At 38.5% G+C, this 15,844-nt stretch overlaps 1 protein-coding gene across 1 annotated transcript; it reads left to right on the top strand.

The window, feature by feature from the left end:
• Positions 1–12,031: 12,031 nt before the first annotated feature.
• Positions 12,032–13,682, top strand: LOC137039745 (CD48 antigen-like). Its single transcript, XM_067415021.1, has 3 exons — positions 12,032–12,274; positions 12,780–13,100; positions 13,342–13,682. Exons 1-3 carry the CDS (start codon positions 12,226–12,228, stop codon positions 13,680–13,682), a joined length of 711 nt encoding a protein of 236 aa, XP_067271122.1. The 5' UTR covers positions 12,032–12,225.
• Positions 13,683–15,844: the final 2,162 nt, after the last annotated feature.

The following is a 15,844-nucleotide window of genomic DNA, read 5'->3' on the forward strand; positions in this document are numbered from 1 at the left end:
CAGGTATTTAAAATACTCTACAATATTTATTGCTTCACCTTTAATTAAAATATCTGGTTGATGCTTATCATTTCTTTTAAAAGAGAAATACATTGCCACTGTTTTACTCACATTAAGAGTAAGACGAGAGTAATTTAACCAATCTGAGATTTTATCCAGTGCAGCAGTCAGTTTGATAGCAGCTTGCTCTTTTGTTTTAGCATGGGTATAAATTACTGTATCATCTGCATACATCTGAAATTGGACCTCTGGACACACAGTGGGTAGATCATTAATATATAAACTAAATAAAACTGGTCCAAGAATAGATCCCTGTGGGACTCCAATAGTGCAGTCAAAAAACGATGAGCATGTATCATTAATTCTTGTACATTGTTTCCTTGTGTTTAGATATGATTCCATCCATGTTAATGTATTAATAGAAAAATTAAACTTTGACAATTTAGATAAAAGTACATTATGATTTACAGTGTCAAAAGCCTTCTTAAAATCAAGGAAGACGGCACCAACAACACCTCCTCCATCAAGACTGGATTTAATTTGTTCAACAAAGTAACAGTTTGCCGTCTCTGTGGAATGACGTGCCCTAAATCCAAACTGCATTGGATGTAGAGGAAAAGAACCCAGATTTAAAAACTCTATTAACTGGCTACAAATTACCTTTTCAATTACTTTGGAAATTACTGGAAGAATACTAATAGGTCTGTAATTGGTTACATTAGTAGGATCACCATTCTTTAAAATCGGTGTTATTACTGCTGACTTCCAAGCATTCGGGAAATAACATTGCTTTATTGACAAATTAACCAGATGAGTGATGGGTATACTGGCTCAGGCTCTAGAGGTTTTACAAGATGTGGTGGGAAAATAAAAATACACAATGGATCTCATGTGGCAGTGTTTGTTGGACTAAATACATATCTCTGTTTTTTGTTGTTTGTTTTTGTTGTACTACTTATGGAAATATGGTGATTTACATACAAAAGAGGAATATGTAGTGAGTAGCATTTTTGTTTAGAAAGAAATTCACCTCTCAGATAAAAAACAAAAAGTATTCGAGTGATGTGTACAGGGTAATCCAATATGAGTGTATAGAAGAAAAGGGAAGTAGCAGCTTGTATATTCATAGCCAGCGTGAGAGAGTGTTCCAGTGAATCACATGGCCATGGCTAGCAACCGCATGGGTTAGACCAACTGAAAAATTCACAGTAAAAACTGTTACAAGACAAAGAGCATAAAAACCAGACCACAATCTTAGACATATGGTAAATGGACTGCATTTATATAGCGCTTTTAACAGACCCTATGGCCATCCAAAGCGCTTTACATCTTGCCTCACATTCACCCATTCATACACCGACGGCGATATCAGCCATGTAAGGCGCCATCCAGCTCGTCGGGAGCAGCTGGGGTTAGGTGTCTTGCTCATAGACACTTCTACACTTGGTCAGGTGGAACTGGGGATCGATCCACCCGGTTTGTAGACAAGCTACATGAACCACTGAGCCACTGCCGCCCCAACATACAAAAGAAGACCATGCCTTTCTTGTATAGTGTTTTTAAACTGTACTAACTGACTAGATATCATAATCATATAATGTATTTTGTGTAATTTACTGTATATATATAAATTAAACTCACCTAAAGCTCACTCATGTAAAACTCACCTAAAGGATTATTAGGAACACCCTACTAATACTGTGTTTGACCCCCTCTCGCCTTCAGAACTGCCTTAATTCTAAGTGGCATTGATTCAACAAGGTGCTGAAAGCATTCTTTAGAAATGTTGGCTCATATTGATAGGATAGTGTTAGGGGTTACAGTTTTGACCCATAGACCAGATATGCGAAATGAAGACCAGGAGTCAGGATGTTCAATCATCGGAGAGAATTTTACTGAAGAATAGTTTGCAGTTTCATCAGTAGAGTCAGCTTTAGAGTCTCTCAGGGCGGTGTGAGGCCAGACTCTACTCTACACAAAATTACCACACCAGTTATACCAATTTCAAGGGCATGATTTACATCATTACAAACACGTGGAATATTACTGATTGGCATAACGTCTAAACAATGTGTCACACGAGAATAGATAGGAGATGTTGTTGTTGTTAATCAGGATGTATACATCAGACAATCCCAAGATTGGGGTAGTGTTGACTTCAGGGGAGTCCTAGAAAGACGCCAAGAGGTCTAGGGTGTGAGAAAAGCGGTCCAATCCAGTCCATAGACCTGCACAGAACATGTAACACACACACACACACAAGACTCTAGGGCACATCTCTCCTCCAAGGTTAGCGCAGCAGTGAGCTTATCAACAGAACAAGATATCAACACCACATGACAAACAAATCTCCAAAAAGTAAAGTATGAGTTATATCATCTACTCATTCTATAAAGAAATATAAAGACAAAAATGTACTTCTATCAATGGGAAAAATCACACTATATAAATGGGAAGAAATCACAATTGGGAGACTCAAATCCTCCCACCCCTTCCTGTCCTGGGGTTACTAACAACAGGCAGGATTCACCTCTTGGAAGTTCTAACTTTCTCTCCAAGGCCCTGTTGGTCAGGACCCAGAGATAGAGGTCAGGCTATCTATGTCAGGGCACATAGATAGGGGTCAGACTGTCTTTGTCAGACCGTCTCTGGAAAGCAAATTAGACACCATACAGCAGACATAGAGTCAAAATCATATTAAATAATAGTTAAATGTGTTAATGATCAAATATAATTGATTGTCAATAATTCATTATTTTGAAAGGATAATAACTGATTATTTAATTCATGAGGTTATTAAAATTCATTCAAAAGGATAAGATGCATATGATGAAGATGCATATGATAAAGAGGCAAGGGTGTCGGCCCACTCCCCCCTTCAATAGCATCTTGCAGTTGATGGAGATTTGTGGGATGCACATCCAGGGCACGAAGCTCCCGTTCCACCACATCCCACAGAAGCTCTATTGGGTTGAGATCTAGTGACTGTGTGGGGGCTATTTTAATACAGTGAACTCATTGTCATGTTCAACCAATTTAAAATGATTCGAGGTTTGTTACATGGTGTATTATCGTGCAGGAACTGTCAGAGGATGGGTACATGGTGGTCATAAAGAGATGGACATGGTCAGAAACAATGCTCAGGTAGGCTGTGACATTTAAAAGATGTCCAGTTGGCATTAAGGGGCCTAAAGTGTGCCAAGAAAACACCCCCCACACCATTACACCACCACCACCAGCCTGCACAGTGGTAACAAGGCATGATGGATTCATGCTCTCGTTCTGTTTACCCCAAATTCTGACTCTACCGTCTGAATGTCTCAACAGAAATCGAGACTCATCAGACCAGGCAACATTTTTCCAGTCTTCAACTGTCCAATTTTTGTGAGCTTGTGCAAATTGTAGCCTCTTTTCCCGTAGTGGAGATGAGTGGTACCCGGTGGGGTCTTCTGCTGTTGTAGCCCATCCGCCTCAAGGTTGTGTGTTTTGTGGATTCACAAATGCTTTGCTGCATACCTCGGTTGTAACGAGTAGTTATTTCAGTCAAAGTTGCTCTTCTATCAGCTTGAATGAGTCGGCCCATTCTCCTCTGACCTCTAGCATCAACAAGGCATTTTCACCCACAGGACTGCTGCATACTGGATGTTTTCTTTGTAAGCCCTAGAAATGGCTGTATGTGAAAATCCCAGTAACTGAGAAGATTGTGAAATACTCAGACCAGCCCGCCTGGCACCAACAACCATGCCACACTCAAATCCCCTTTCTTTCCCATTCTGACATTCAGTTTGAAGTTTCGGAGATTGTCTTGACCAGGACCACACCCCTAAATACATTGAAGCAACTGCCATGTGATTGGTTGATTAGATAATTGCATTAATGAGAAATTGAACAGGTGTTCCTAATAATCATATATATATATATATGTCAGCCTTCAAAGAGTCTTAACCCAACGACTGTGTGTGGAGGCTTTAAAAACAGATACAGCAATGTTAGGACCTGCAATTCACAAGATATCCTCCCGGAACTTCCTCTGTTTGGTTCACACCCATCTTTTTTCTATGGTCCATATATGTCTAGGACCACTGGACACACACACACACCTATACAAAATCTATCAATAACCAAGTCATCTGCCGAACATAGTTACTGCAGGATTGTCAGTTTATTAATTACATTATTTAGTATATCATATTATTAAAAGTGCACTAGAATGAGTTGAAACAATATGTTAAATTGTTCTCTGATATCTACATAGAGGGTGTGTAGCTTATTTAAGGGAAAAAATTGTCCAGATACAGTTTCACAGGTCCATTTACAACCCTATAAACTGTTCCTAGGATGTAGTGCTCTGTTTTTACCTTATTTGGAAGAGTCATGAATATTAATGTTGAGCTCTGCTCTGATTGGCTTATTTCAGCAGCTCACAGCTGTTCAGTGAAGCGGCTCGTGAGTCCTGACAGAACACAGACCGACTGAATGACACTTTAAGCAGAACATCTCAAATGGAGATTGCTGAAATGCAGCTTACTTGTTTATTGGTGTTTTCAGATCATCCGAGCGCGAGAAAGAGCTTGCGTGCATATGGTTGCCAGATTGTACATGTTTAGTTAAAACACCGGATAGTATAAGTGTTCTTTTCACAGAAAAGCTCTGATTGGGGGATTTAAATTACTGAAATCTGGCAACCGCAAGCTAGAACGCTCTTCCTTTCCTCAGACAAAACCAAAATCAGTGATTTTAGACTTGTCTTTTTTCGTCAACGATATTGCATGTTTATATAACGTTAGTCACAATGTAGGCTACGCAGTGACTGTGATGTACTCTGAAATACAAGCATGCAAAAACATCATACTTTAGTTCTCAAAAATATAAATATATATTATGGGTGTAACGATTCGTTTTAACAACGATTCGATTCGGTTGAAATAAAACAGTCACACTGATTTAAATTTTTGGCTAAAAAATTACTGAATTGATTTCAAGTCACTGAATCGTTTTGGATCATATAATTCTAAATGAACCAATATTGTCCTTAAATCATATCGACAACCTCAAATCGTGATACGAATCAAATCATTGTTAAACGAATCGTTACACCTCTAATATATATATATTTTTATAAAATGAAAAGTCTTGTCAAATGACTATCGTTTTAACTTATATGCTGGAAAAGGTGACGTTTGCTAGAAGGATCGAGTGAACAATCTGTAAGCAACGTATCTACAGTTGTATTTTGTAATAAAAAATAATATTACCCTTTGTCATTAGACACACTATTTAGTTTTGTATGGAGTTTCCTATTGTTACTGTACTAGCATCTTACGTTATCTAGACAATGCTGTCTCTAAGAAGCTTTCGATTTAATCAGAAATTGTTTAAACAGTCAATAAGTGGATAAATCCCTACTTACTGCTTGCAGGAATACAGTTGTAATTGCCGCTGAGCGACGCTTGCTTGAAATGGGCCGAACAAACGAACGATCTTGAATTAAATTGTTGTGGTATCCGATTATAATCAACATCAACCATGACCGTTGACATTTTTTATCTGTTGGAAGGGTAGAAAAGTTTCCTCACGTCTCCTGCACAGCCTGGAACAAGACATTTGTGTCCAAGAGAGCTGTTGTTTCGCTATCCTCTTGTGATGCTTGTTTACCTGCAGTCCCGATGATTCGGATCCGTCAGTTCCGCCTGACATTGAACGTCATCTCTATTAAAGTGAATGCACAGAGTCAAGCTTTTATTTCAGAACAAAAGGACTGAAAGTCTCAGTTGAATGATCGCATTTTTGGTCCTTTATGTTTATGAACCAGGTGTGAACAGAGATACAAAGATCTGCTTTGGGTTTTAGACAATAAATGCACGTAAAGCTGCTCAAGGTGTATTTATACAAATATGGAAACATGAGACAGCTTCATCATTCTAGCCACAGTTTTGAACACACCCATTTGATCAGGACGTCATGTGACTCAAAACTGGTGAAGATTTAAATGTTGAATGTAGCTTGTCATACCTTTGGAGAGAAAAGGCATATTCTCAAATCAGTTCAGTGTAAATAACAGAAAACTTTGAACAGTTTTTGCCCCTTATGGTGGCTCTAGTCTGCATTTAAGAGCCACAGTGAGATTTTTTTAATTTTTTTTATTAAGATTTATCTTTTGCTGCTTGGCCTCTAATTGCATTTCCACATATAAATATTTAAATGATTGAAATAAAAGTAGCAGTATTATAAGTCTACTACAATTTTGTTTCATGTTGTAAACTGAACAGACGTCTTAAGCCCATTTCTCATCGACATGTGCTGATCAAAAGAGAAAGTGACACTGTTGGGTTTTGTCACCAAATGTGAGAAAGTTGACACTTTATGTCTTAGCTGTGAAGATGCAGGTCAGTGTCCGTTGGTGCAGTGTGAATTTTTCTTTAAATGTCAGTTTCAGTTTGTTTGAATCTCTCAGTGAATTATGGCAAGGAACATCACTAAGGCTGTGTAGCTGAAAATGAGCGCACAGGCAAGGCAATCTTTATCCACCAATCCCGATAATCCCGATACCCCTAAGCACTATTTGCATGCGGCATGAAGTTTCATCCCCACTGTCTCTTGTGCCTCACAGCCACTACTATTTGCATATCACATGAGTTCTTTAGAATAATGATAAAGTTTTGAATATACAACATATAAACCAATATAATATTAGACAACATTTATGTGCCCATGCTTCATATGTGTTTAAAGATGTGTCATGAGACAAACCCTGGATCCCCCCATGGGTTTCCTCTTTAGTACATAACCATATCATCATTCACTGACAACATTTTGAAAAGACACTTTCTGGAAACCTACTTTTGACAAATTCATAATGTCAAGAATAAAAGCGCTGTAAAAATAAAATAAATTCAAAATTGCACCCCAATGTGCACTTGGCACACCACCCTACCCTGGACCTTACATGTCTCTACGACCATTGTCATCTCTACAAGACAGCTGTTCCTGCCTTCGCCAAGACCCCAAAAGATGTGGCCCTGAGTCAGAACCACAAAAGAGTCCAGCAACCTCCACCCAGACCTGTAAGGAAGCCCAGTATACCCTCAGAAAGAACATCCAGAAGACAACAGCACTTACACATGCTGAGACCATCTTAGCCAGCACCTGAGCATCATTTTATAAACTCAAATAATTAAATGCGTCTGTTTATGATGCCAAAGGTTTATCATTGTAATGAATGGAGCACCCAGCACGTTGAAAATTGACTATAAAGGTACGCCGAGTTCGTTGAAAAGTGACTACAAAGGGTCCGGGTCAAGCGTCATGTTTGTTTGTCATGTTTGGTTCGTTTAAAACGAACCCTGGTGCGATTGCTCGGTTAGTGCGGTTCATTTGAACATATGTAAACGCTGCCATCCGAACCCTGGTGCGCAACAAACAAGCGGACCGAGACCGCTAAAAAGATGGGTCTCGGTCCGCTTCCAAACGAACTCTGGTGCAGTTCGATTGATATATGAACGCAACACGGACCAAAGACATGTAAACGGACCAAAAAGAGGACGCGCATAAAATGATCGCGTTTAATCCAGCACACAGCGTTGTTTTGAATGTTTTTAACATTTCATGAGCTCTTCATGAGTTCTCTGTTAAAAAAATAATGCCATATGTACGCGCATAAAATGCCCGCGCGTGTAATCCACACACAGCATTGTTTTGAAGGTTCTGTAAACGAGCTCCTACGTCATATAAGCCGACCAATCAGGTTGTGACCGTCTCCCTGTGCCTTTGGTTCGGTAACTTTAGGTTCGCTGTTAAAAATGCCCTTGTGAACGCTAAGCGGACCAGGACTATTATGTTTTGTTTTTGTTTTTTGGTCCGGACCAAACGAACCAAACTAACCGAACTACAAGTGTGAACGCACCCTTCGTCCAAGTGACACCCAAGGGATAAAATCTGTAGAAAAAAGCCGTCTCTGGGCAGATTTTAGTCTCATGGCTCTGACTTTAGCTGACATTTCAATCAGTCCTTGACCTCCTTCAATTACTGGCAAATATAGGATCCCAGCAGGAAGCCAATGGAAACCATCCCCCCAAAAAAATCAACAAAGTCCTTTTGTAGTTTCTGTAGCAGTTCTTTCGGGGGGTCAATAACAGTCAAACGATACCACAGCATTGCTGCTGCTAGATTGTTAACAACAAAGCCTCCCTCTATATAACAATTGAGGAAGAATCCATCTCCATTTCTGTAAGCGACCAGACACCTTTTCATAAAGACCTTCCCAGTTTTTCTGCATGTATTGCTCTGTTCCAAAAAAGACCCCCAGCACTTTGAACCCCTCTGAGCTCCAGAGGCAGTGCTGAGGCAGTTTGGGAACCGGCCTATCCTCTTCCTCCCATTGGCCTAATAACAAGGATGCACTTTTTTCCCAGTTGACTCGGGCCGAGGAGGCTTTTTGATACATCTCAAGAGCAGTTTGCACACATCTTCATTTGACCTTACTATTACCGTGACATCGTCGGCATAGGCACTGAGTTTAACCCAATACCATCTCTGAAGTAATATGGCCCGGCGTTGAAAACGAGAGAGAGAGAGAGAGAGAGAGAGAGAGAGAGAGAGAGAGACCTGCCTGCCGAAAGAAGAGCGACTGTGTCCTCACTGCACAGAGAAGCAGCTGGAAACAGAGCTACACTTCTTGACATTCTGCCCATTATAAAAACATTAGAGACACATTCTATCCCCATTTCACAACCCATCAGAAAGACTTCCTTCAAGGGGGGGGGGGGGGGGGGGGGGTGAAATGCTGTTTCATGCATACTGAGCTTTTTACACTGTTAAAGACTTGGATTCCCATCCTAACATAGACAAAGTTTCAAAAACTAATGTTGGACGTTTGATGGAGTAAAATATTCCTTCCGGTTTCTCACAAGTTTCTGAGAGTTTTTTTCCGAGTATGGCTCGGCTTGACGTTACTAGAGCGGAAGGTCCTTGTATGGGCTCTTCTCCCGGTAGGGTGCGCGCGCATGACTAGAGCGAGAGAGGAAATGCACGCTCATAAACACTCGCTCAGCTGCAGATCCACTCGTCGGTGAACACTTCTGTCGCGCGCTGTGCTCCACTTTATTCCTATGGGTGACATCAAGCGACTTCAACGCTTCAGCACAGCATTCCGGGAAGGCAGCGCTGCATTTGAACCGATTTGAATGCAGAAATGACGGAAAGCTTCACAACATCGCTTCAGTCGCGTCGCAAAGTGGATTTCCACGGTCACTGCTGTCACAGGACTTCACCAAATCATACCAAAGAAGTGTGTTTTTGACGGAGCGGTCCCAGCAATAAAGGTTCGGCTGCTTTGGAAGCAGGCGGTGAGTAAAACTGCTTCAAATGTCTGTGCTGTTGGCTATCGTCACGTGAGTAAACATCAGTAAACGACACGATTGTGTGCTTCCTCATTCAAATGGACTCCATTGTAGTTCTATGTATAACGTTACACTAGTCTGACGTGCAAAACCGTTTTGCTTGCTACTGCTAAGGTTTAGTCGCATACAATAGTCCATAAACTGAATTATGTCCTCATAAACTGTGAGTAAACACACACAAATGTTGACAGGCCACTAAATACAGTACATACCACAGAGACGGACGTCCTGCTGTTGTTGTTTCTCCTGTTCAATTTATTTCAGCCTCCGGATCTGATTCTGGATCATATCTATTAGCTGAGCTCGATAGCCATGGGTTTCTCCACGCTTGAGGACGTCACCGCTTTGCACATTTGTCATTCTTTAGCTCCGCCCACACGATACGCCTCCAGGCGCTCGTTTTTTTTCCGGAAAGACTCGGTACAGCCTATATTTCTTTTATAAATATAATAAAACTAAAGACTTTTCGGAGATATGAAGGATGCAATACTACTCTATAGGTACTCAAGATTGACATGAGATTGACTGAAACGGAGTGTTTCACCCCCCCTTTAAAAATCAAATAAGGACAAACTCTAAATCCTGCTAGGAGAAAGCCCAGAGAACGCAAACCTGGCTGCTAGATACGTGAGGTTCTGTCACGACAAAAGAGCCTCCAGCAGGTCAGAGCTACCAATTGTGTAAATATTAGAAGATTGGACATTTTATTGCTATGTTTATTTTCATGTAATTTTTATTTGATTTGTATTATTATTTATTTATTTGTTTTTATTGTATAGTGTTATGAATGCTTTGGCAATGTAAAGATTTCTTTCACCATGACAAGCTATTTGAATCTAGAGAGAGAGAAACTTCAATGCAAACAGAAACTTCAGCTTGGCCGTGAATGAACTGAAAGAGAAAGCAAGAAGGGCTTTCTAAAATCAATCCAATTTGAAATACCAATCAGAATCTGGCTCAAAATATTACAATGTTAATGTTAATGCAATGTTAATGCTTTGGCACATGGGCGTAGATTACGCGGGGGACGCGGGGGACGTGTCCCCCTCACTTTTAATAAAATGTATTTTCGTCCCCCGCACTTTTACTGGGTCTCACCGATCCTAGTCGACCCGCTCCGAGCGGGATCCGAACCGGCGTGGGGGCGGGCAAGGTAACAGGGACGCTAAAAACAGCTTTCTTTAATCTGGGTTGATTGCGCGCTTCTTGAGGTCACGGGCAAGTGTATTTATATAGAAACCAATGTGAATACATCAAGATTTAAATTCAGAGACAAAAAAATAATCTATGCATGACCTGTCATTTTATTCGCATCTAAATATGAGGAGGGCGCGCTCACAGAATGTCAAACGTGGATTCGTAGAGGTAATATCCAGTCACGCTGGAGCTGCAGCTGAAGAAAAACAATCGTTATGAGTTATGAAACGTGACGACGACAATCAGACGATTGCGACAATATATGCTTTATGTGTGTTTTTCAAGTCATCTCAATGTAGCCTATTTATTGACAATAAAGTAGGCGATCATATGAATAATGCAGCTTTTAATGTTTAGTATCTTCTGCTCACCAGGGCTGCATGTATGTAATCAACAATAGTTCAAACAGTAATATTTTGAAATATTATTACAAATCTAAACAGCTTTTTTCCTATGTGAATATATTGTAATTTATTCCTGTGATCAAAGCTGAATTTATCATCATTACTCCAGTCTTCAGTGTCACATGATCCTTCACTGATCATTCTCAGATGATGATTTTATAATCAAGAAACATTTATGATTATTATCTGTGTTGAAAACAGTTGTGCTGCTTAAAAATGTTGTGGAAACCATGATAGCCTACATGTTATTTTTCAGGATTCTTTAATGAATAGAAAGTTCAATGGATAGCATTTTATTGCATTCATTAAATAAATTATTATCTTTTGTAATATTAAAAATATCACTTGTGATCAATTTAATGCATGTCTGATCAACAAAAGTATTAATTTCTCTCTTTTTTAATTTTACCACAAATGTTTAGATGGTTTCCACAAAAATTAAGCAGCACTATGAGCAGCACAACTGATAATAATCATAACTGTGTGTTGATTATCAGATCCTCATATGAGAATGATTAGTGAAGGATCATGTGACACTGAAGACTGGAGTAATGATGATAAATTCAGCTTTGATCACAGGAATAAATCACACTTTACTATATCTTCACATAGAGAACAGCATGGTTTACATTAGACTATATATATATATATATATATGCACAAGTGTTTGTAGGCTAGTATATAAACCAATCATAAAATTGGCACAAAAAATAGGAGAATAATATTATAGATAATAATTAGTGGTTATTGTTCAGCAGTGTATTTGATATCTTGCCCAATTAAAAGCAAGAGACGCGATAAATTATATAAATTATTATATTTTCCACAAAAAAAAAAAAAAAAAAAAAAAAATTCTGTCCCCCTCACTTCTGAAAAGATGGCTACGCCCCTGCTTTGGCAATACATTGAAACAATTGTCATGCCAATAAAGCACATTTGAATTGAGAGAGAGAGAGAGAGAGAGAGAGAGAGAGAGAGAGAGAGAGAGAGAGAGACTCACGCCTGGTCGCATAGATCCTTTTACTGAACGGACTCAAATATGTAAACCTGGTGTTTAATTCTCGTATGGATATATTTTGTTATTGAAGATGTGACGTGAACTCCACCTGTGAACGGATATTGTTTTTCTAAGCGGAGTACCGGATCGATGAAATGGTTTTTGGCGCACTCGATGTTTCTCGTCATGTTTGGCTGTATATCGTCGAGTTGTTAAGAAGTTCATAAAAATGAATCACCGGACATCTTTCTTCTGTCTGTGTTTACTGCTATCGATTGGTACGTCATCCTTAAAAAAAAGAGTCAATGTTTCAATTTTATTTGTTTATTTGTGATGGGACAATTCCAAAAACTATGCTATCAGTTTGAATACCCTCTCATGGTGTTAATTATTTAGTGCAATCATTTTGTTAATCTTTCTCAATAATATTTTATTTAAAATGCCACCCCTGCACTAGATAGTGAGACAAAATGGCACTTTTATATATATTTTATATTAATATATTTTTTTATTATTAAAGGAACACGCAACCTAATTATTTCATTTGAAAGTGTGATTGTTTTTCTATGCAAATGCTTTGCTATGGTTATATAACAATATTAAGCCAATCTCAGTGTTTTTTCATTGAAAAGTGAAATTCCATTAAAATGAATCAGAATGTCCTATAGGATTCTAAGAATCCAATAAGATCCTATAGGACAAAGTGAAATTCCAATAGGATTTTTTGACAAGGGTTGATCTTGAATCTTTTTTAAATGGAGCTTTTTTTCCCCTTCTCTCCAGGTGTGTTTGCTGATTCAGATGAAGTGAAGTCAGTGTCAGTGACTGAGGGAGATTCTGTCACTCTAAACACTGATGTTAAAGTACAGACAGATGATCTGATACTGTGGTTCTTTGGACCCCAAGACACTCGTATCGCTGAAATCCACAGACAGAACATCTATACATATGACAGTAATACAGCATTTGAGAAAAGACTTCAGATGGACAGTCAAACTGGATCTCTGACCATCAGAAACATCAGATCTGAACACACTGGACTTTATAAACTAACCGTCATCAGCAGAAGAACTTCATACAAGAGATTCAACGTTACTGTCTATGGTGAGTAAATTATGTCCTTACATGACTGAGATAGAGTTTAGATTAAAGCTACATTGTGTGATATTTTCACCCATCTAGCGGTGTAAAGGTCAAAGGGAGATTTTGCTCCTTTCATATAACCTTAATCCTAAATCTTAATTTCTGAAAATGTAAAATAGCTCACAGAAAGAGACAACACAACAAAGGCAGAGACTCTATGTTGATCAGTTCATGAGCAGATGTGATTTTTGTTATTTTCAAGCTCGTCTGCCTGTTCCTGTCATCACCAGTAACTCCTCAAACTGTTCATCATCATCATCATCATCATCATCAAGCGAGAATTGTTCACTGGTGTGTTCAGCTGTGAATGTGAGTCATGTGACTCTCTCCTGGTTCAAAGGAAACAGTTTATTGTCCAGCATCAGTGTGTCTGATCTCAGCATCAGTCTCTCTCTACCTCTGGAGGTGGAATATCAGGATAAAAACACCTACAGCTGTGTGCTCAACAATCCCATCAGAAACCACACCACACATCTGGACATCACGGAACTCTGTCAACCATGTTCAGGTAAAACAATATATCTTATCCTCTACCTGTGTTAAATTAATACAAATTGTGTTTTTATAGCTTTTATTTTTTAATGTCTATGAGTTTTGTGCTCAAATATATGCTAATATATGTTCACTTATAGAGGGCCGTAACCACCATAGACTTTGTCCAAGTCCTCCTGAATAATTAGAAATTAAAAGAATAATTAGCCACCAGGCCAAAAGAGCATTTTCCAACTAGAAATAGATTTAAAAACAGATTTAAAACATAGACAACAAACCGGTATGTATTACAGTACACTGCAGTACATGTTTTCATATATTAGAGTAATTAGTTTGTAGAGTAGATGCTGCATTGGTGAAGAACAACATGTTTGCCGTCGAGGCGGAGAGGATGCTAACATTTACATTTATAGTACCTCAAGCATCCTCATCATGCTTCTGACATAAATTGATTTTAAGTTATTTTTTAATCGTCACTGTCACACATACTTTGAATAGATAATCATCAAGTGTTCTAACTTAGAAGCAAATAACCCCTAGTGAAAAAAAACATGCTAAGTATACTTGCGGCCAGACTAAATTACAGTACTCTTGATGTGTGTTAATGACTAGTTTACTTGAAGTGTGCTATTTTGACACAACTAATTTTGTACTAAGTATATTTAAGTTGTAATTAAATAGTGTTAAAGCATAACTTTAAATGTATTTAGTATACTTTTGTGTGCTAAATTGGAACAACTTTAAGTATACTTAGTACACTTTAAGTATAGGGACTAATTTCCTGCTTAGTGATATTAAAAGTGCTTTATTTGTATTCCAAGTATACTTTATTCGAGTCGACTTTATTTGTATTATAAGTATACTTTATTCGTGTTATAGTATACTTTATTTGTATTATAAGTAAATTACAAATTAATTACCAGTATATTCAGAACACACAAGCAATATACTAAGAATATAATATATATTTTATTTACCTTGACTTATTCAAATTACAAAAAATATACACTTTGTAGTCAATAACAATACAATGTGTTATTACTTAGCTATACATTGAAGAATATACTTTGAATTACATAATGTCACACAATACAGTATTTTAATGTGCTACATTACATTTTAATGAATTACTTACTGACTTACTTTCCCAATGTTGAATGCATTTGTTTTCAAGGACATTACAATAAATTAATCAAATCTAACACACATAACTAATGAAGAGACATTTCATTATACAAACCCAACGGTTTTTATTAATGGTTTCACACAAAATTAACTTACTATGTTTTTCATTAAATGAACACTGGAAGATGTTAGAAAACATATTATTGAACTAATTCCACTGACCATCTCTATACATAAATATAAATTACATATATTCAGTTTTCTGGTGAGCTGCTCATTACACTTGCATCTGATGACCACTTACATTTCATCAGGGACAGTTGACAGTAAACACTCGTGAATTACGCAATCTGTTAACAGAATATACAAGAGATAAGGTCAGGTTCATGTTCATTCAACTTTTTATTCACGTTTTGTGACATTATTTATTATTAACCTCCAAACAACAGGACTTTCTCATGTTCTTTTAGGGATCGCATAACGTTTGGCCATTTTTTTCCAAAACAGTTTATCGTCACCATCAAGGTCCGGCTGCGATGTGACGTAATTGAACTGGTCCGAAGAATGAGGGTCCGTGTACTTTCCGTTCTCAGGATTTATTAAATAAATAATGAAACGCAACATTGTACTTCACCTGCAAGGCTGCAAATCTCCCGCGAGTGACCCTGGGGATCCACTTTTGCGACATGACTGAAGAGTGAAATTGTGACGCTTCCCGTCATTTCTGCGTACAAAGCGGTTCAAATGCAGCGCTTACTTCCCGGAATGCTATGCAGGCATGTTAAAGTTGCTTGACGTCACCCTGGGAATAAAGTGGAGTGCGGCCCATCATAAGTGTTCCGCGGACAAGTGGATCTCCACCTTAAGCCAGCGTCAAGTGTGCTCTAGCACCCTGCAGACAGTTTGGGCCATTTCCAGCATATATATTTCATTTAATGACACTGGGACATTGCATTTATATCACTGTATATGGTGGTGGGAGGGGGTGGTGGAGGGGGTAGCAGGGTAAGGGGGGAGGGGGGGGGGTCATCCCTTCGGGTCCATTTGCATACATGACACAGACAAACGTCTTTTTTTCACTATTTTCC

The sequence above is a fragment of the Pseudorasbora parva genome, chromosome 14, assembly GCF_024679245.1.
Source record: "Pseudorasbora parva isolate DD20220531a chromosome 14, ASM2467924v1, whole genome shotgun sequence".
Lineage (NCBI taxonomy): Eukaryota > Metazoa > Chordata > Actinopteri > Cypriniformes > Gobionidae > Pseudorasbora > Pseudorasbora parva.